We start from the raw sequence: 5232 nt of genomic DNA on the forward strand, positions 1-5232 counted from the left end.
CCCAGCTGTTATGTATTTCTTTCTATACTGCTACACTATCCCAACTGTTATGTATTTCTTTCTCTACTGCTACACTATCCCAACTGTTATGTATTTCTTTCTCTACTGCTACACTATCCCAACTGTGATGTATTTCTTTCTCTACTGCTACACTATTCCAGCCTTCCACTATCATATTTTTTCTCTTCTGTTACAGAATCTAAACATGGAGACAGTTCCTCTTTTACTGTGTTTGTTTTAATTCAATAACTTAAAAACGTTTTTCTTTTCATATTCACACTTATAGAGAATATTAAAACAACTCTTTAACTTGAAGAGTGGCAGTTTACTTTTTTTTTAAACTATTAGGACGTGATACCTGAAAGTCCATCAATTTATTTTGTTAGCTATGGGTATAACATTTGGCTAAATTAGCAATTTATTGGATGTTGCCATTAGTGGTCAATATTCGCTGAACATTTTCACACAAATAAACCATAACTAGTTGACAATATGCTCATGCAATATTTCATACACCACCAGGCGGAACAAGTATAGGATCCCGTGTTATCGTAACTTGGATATCTTATAAATATGGTTCCGTATAAGAATCCAAAAACGTAATGAAGGCGGAAAGAATTACTTAAACGCGAAGAGGTTCAGATAAATGAAAACAAATCATATAATCATATATCGAGTAATAGAATTAAAACCTCACCTTCTTAAATAGTGTTTACTCAACAAAAGCTTCAAATACCTGATGTTCGGATACGCTTGATTTATTGTATATATATATATATATTCTCTACACCAGGATGTATTATGGCAATGTTTTCTGGCAAACGCAGACTCTTCCAATCCGGCGCTAAGGACTGTCGCTAGAATGGACCATAGTGGACTGGACAGTGCCAAGTTACTCTGCTGCTACCGTGCAGTGACTCTGGTATGCCAAAGATTATGTTTGAAGGTAAGACTCTGATTTTCAGCTCATCCGGTAGCATCAAAATTGCATTTGAATATTCATAATTTTGTTTGGATTTTAATACTTGGCTCTTGTATTTCGTCTATCTGCGTCGTCATGAAGTTTAAGAGAAAAAAAAAGTAAAACAAATTATTTCAAAATTAAATACCTATTTATAAAATATTTCTTTATTAAAACTCTTAAGGCCCGGCATGGCCAGGTGGTTAGGGCGCTCGACTCGCAATCTGAAGGTTGCGGGTTCGAATCCCCGTCACACCAAACATGCTCGCATTCAGCCGTAGGGGCGTTATAATGTGACGATTCGTTGATAAAAGAGTAGTCCAAGAGTTGGCGGTGTCTTAGTCTTACAGTCTCTAGTCTTACACTGCTAAATTAGGGACGGCTATCACAAATATCCCTCGTGTAGCTTTGCGCGAAATTCAAAACAAACAATAAAACTCTTAAAGAACAGATAAACAACAAAACTGTGTCTCGGTCACTTCAATAAAACGATGCACAACTAATACAGTAGAATTACTTAAGACGTTTTATGATTCTTTACACAATCTGTTAATTTCTTTTCGTCCAAATTACATTAGTTTTTGTTGTGTTTCAATTGAACTAAAATAAAAGATCATGCATTTATTTTGAAAATACAGTACTTGAAATTTTCAAAAAAATATGTCCTTAAAACAAGACAAAATAACTTAAATGTGTTTTTTGTTACGAAGTCAATCTCAATGTTTTGCTTTACTTCATTCAATAATATTCTTTGCTACTTGAGGCCATGAGGACGAGACTTATATATCAAAATATTACTAACTTAATAGCATGTTTTCACTTTTCGCTGACAACAGTAACAGAAGCATTAGTCCACCAAATTAACACTTTCAAATATATTAAGGTAAAGAAAGATAAGACGGTCCCCTTCGATAAAACGGACACCTTTATATGTATATTAGTTATAATGTGCTGCCCTCTAACTAGAATTATATGTAACTATTGTCCATGTGACGTCCTATATAAATACATTAGCGGAAGGGCCCGAATATGCTTAATCAAACTGTAAGTTCAAGTTTTTGGACAACACTGATTTAAGATAAGTAAGCACTTTGATTTTTTTGGGTTATAAAATACATATTTCAGGGAAACTTCACTTTGTTGATTTCAAATAATTGTGATAAATTATAGACAAATGGATATGCAGTAAAAGTAGCACAGCTCAAATTCACTGTTGTTGTCTTTTTATTACAACATAGAATTGTTTTATGATGAGCGGCTTAGGATAGGCAACCCGCTCGCCTTCTTACACCACACAAGTACCCACTTTCTTTTGTTTTGTCTAATTCTCAACTTGTGCGTGGTGCCGCACCTTCCCAGTCCCTGCTGGGAGGATTTAAATGATGACTTAATTTCAGTCTTTAAATACATAATTTATTTCAAATTGCAGTTATTATATCTTAGATTGGGTCATTCTACTCAATATTAAGCGTCCGTTTTATCTTACCTTATAGATAAAACAGGTCCCTGTGTATTTCTTCAATATCTAAAAAAAGTCTACATTCAGTCTTTGTTTTAATTAGAAATGTCACATATAATAAAAAGTGTTCATTTTAAAACCTTTACTTTTTTTCATGACATTCATCTCAATTGGTGAAAACTGTACTCAGAGTTAAGATGGGCGTCTGACCCCATCTTCCTCAGCAGTATTGGTCAGTTTTCCGTGGAAGGTAATTGATTATTCTAGAGACCTTAATAAAGAGCTAAACATGAAGTAACAGGTTTATACGCGTAGCCTGTGAAAATGAGTATTATGCACCTGTGTTTTTCAATTATTATTTTCTTTTTACTAAAATGTAGCCCCAAACAAATTGCTGATAATAACTGATAAAAATAAAGGTAAGTACGCCAATAGTATACATCATTGTTTAAACTATAATAGGGGTATGGTGGAAGTTACCCCCCCCCCCCAATGCTTTACTAAGATACTTTAGAATGTTTGTCCAATCATAATGCGATATCAACTTAGAATGTTTGTCCAATCATAATGCGATATCAACTTAGAATGTTTGTCCAATCATAATGCGATATCAACTTAGAATGTTTGTTCAATCATAATGCGATATCAACTTAGAATGTTTCGAACTGTTTTATCTTTCTTAGACGTTCTCCAACGAATGGACGACAACTTGGAGTGAATTCCACAAGCAATGCCAGTATAAACCAGCGGAGGCATCTTTGTTGCACTGCTTGGCTGACGGTACAGTTTTCTCGTGCGCTTGAAACTGAATTAACCTTTATTACCACTCGTTGTTTTATGTATGAAGCAGCTTGATAGTGTAAACCTGAGTTGATGCACAATATTTGGTCTTTATTTAAATTTTTGTTTTATCTGGATTTTGGATCTGGATAGCCGAGTTCGAATACGTTCGATACCACAAATATTGCCTCTGCACTTTGGATTTCGGAGCTAACGATCCGGGTTCGAAGTTCTTTGATAACACAAAATATCCCCCCCCCTTCCCCGCACTTTAAGCTGTGGATGTGTTATAAGAATAGGGCCCTCCCAAATGGCACAGCAGCATGTCTGCGGAGTTATACCGCAATAAACCGGGTTTCGATACCCGTGGTGGGCAGAGCACAGATAGCCCATTGTAGGGTCCTGCTGACTTCCCTCTAGTCAACAGTTCAAAACTAGAGACGGTGACAGATAGACTTAGTAGTTTTGTCATTGATAAATACAAAACAGAGATAGAAGTTAAATTTCATATATGTTACATTTAGGATTTAGCTGTTATGGTTTCTAAGAGTCTTCGATAATTACACCAAATTTTAATTATTTTATAGAGGTATTGTCGGAAATGATTAGACGATGTATTAATGTCACTTCCTCTCATTACTGCATAGTTAACACGTATAAACCAGTCAAATGATTAGACGATGTATTAATGTCACTTCCTCTCATTACTGCATAGTTAACACGTATAAACCAGTCTTTATCCTAATGAGTTATTTGAGTAAATGATCCTGAAACTTATACTGCTTCATTATTTATTTCCTTACCTGAATCAGCTGAGGTGTGTTATAGAGTTTATATACCTAAGAAATATTGGATTTTCAAATCGGGCTGTGTATCGGAGGTTCCGTGGTTCGCGCACTTTTACCACCGAAAAACGATCGCGCTTCACACGTTCGAGCAGTGGGTGCAACATAATTGCGAAGGTCCAATCGAACTATTCGATTAGAGTAGCCCACGAGTTGGCGGCGGGCGCTGTTGACTAGCTGACTTTTCTCTAATTTATCACTTCAAATTTAGGGTTAGTGCACATAGCCCTCGGGTAGTTTTGCGGAAAAAAAATCAACAAACAACTTTGATTAGCCATTTGACTTACTGAGGTTGAGATTATAAAAACTACTGTATATTGACGTTAAACTACAAATAATATCAAATATACTTTAAATCAAAACACATCATGAGAAGCCGTTACTTCACAAATTATGCTCACTATAAATAGCTGTGACATGGATGCTTCATACTAAGATACCGAACATCAATAATGCCTATTGAGTGTTACATAAGTAATGAATATTGCCAGCGTTAAATATCCATTTTCAAGACGAATCAATCACAACGATCTGAATGGAGTCTCAATTCTCATTATTAGGGAGAATGACGGTTATTAGGGAGAATGATGGTTATTAGGGAGAATGACGGCTATTAGGGAGAATGATGGTTATTAGGGAGAATGACGGTTATTAGGGAGAATGATGGTTATTAGGGAGAATGACGGTTATTAGGGAGAATGATGGTAGTAAGAATAGAGGTTATTCCTAATCGTTTCTTTGTTTTTGAAATTCGCGCAAAGTTACTCTAACCATTCCCGATTTCGAACTGATAGAATAGAGAAAAGATAGCACCCACCGCCAACTCTTGGGTTACATTAATCAAACAGTAGGATTCGACTGACATTTTTATAACACACCTACGGCAACAGAACGTGAATCGTGGACACTCAAATGCACAATTCGATACGCTAATCATTAGGGTATCTTTCGACCCATTCTTAATGTAAACTGCGACCATATCTTTTACGTTAAATTATTTAAAGTTATGATAACGAACCTAATTCTTTGAAACTTTAATCACGCTTTGGCAATATTAACATGTTAAAACAAATAATAGGCATTTCTGATAAGTTCGTATATATATATATATTGTTGACTGATTGATAAGTTCGTATATATATATATATTGTTGACTGATTGATAAGTTTGTATATATATATTGTTGA

The 5232-nt window shown here is 35.1% G+C and overlaps 1 protein-coding gene across 2 annotated transcripts in view; it reads left to right on the forward strand.

Annotated features, from left to right (window-relative positions):
* Positions 1 to 5232, forward strand: part of LOC106470474 (reversion-inducing cysteine-rich protein with Kazal motifs-like) — a 53675-nt gene that overhangs the window by 16750 nt on the left and 31693 nt on the right. Inside the window, exons 4-5 of one of the 2 annotated variants that reach the window (XM_022399084.1) lie at positions 794 to 946; positions 3104 to 3200. In XM_022399084.1, coding sequence (XP_022254792.1) covers positions 794 to 946; positions 3104 to 3200 — 250 coding nt within the window. The remainder of the gene's footprint in view (positions 1 to 793; positions 947 to 3103; positions 3201 to 5232) is intronic. The other variant, XM_022399085.1, reaches the window with a different exon arrangement.

Source organism: Limulus polyphemus, unplaced genomic scaffold (assembly GCF_000517525.1).
Source record: "Limulus polyphemus unplaced genomic scaffold, Limulus_polyphemus-2.1.2 Scaffold4027, whole genome shotgun sequence".
Lineage (NCBI taxonomy): Eukaryota > Metazoa > Arthropoda > Merostomata > Xiphosura > Limulidae > Limulus > Limulus polyphemus.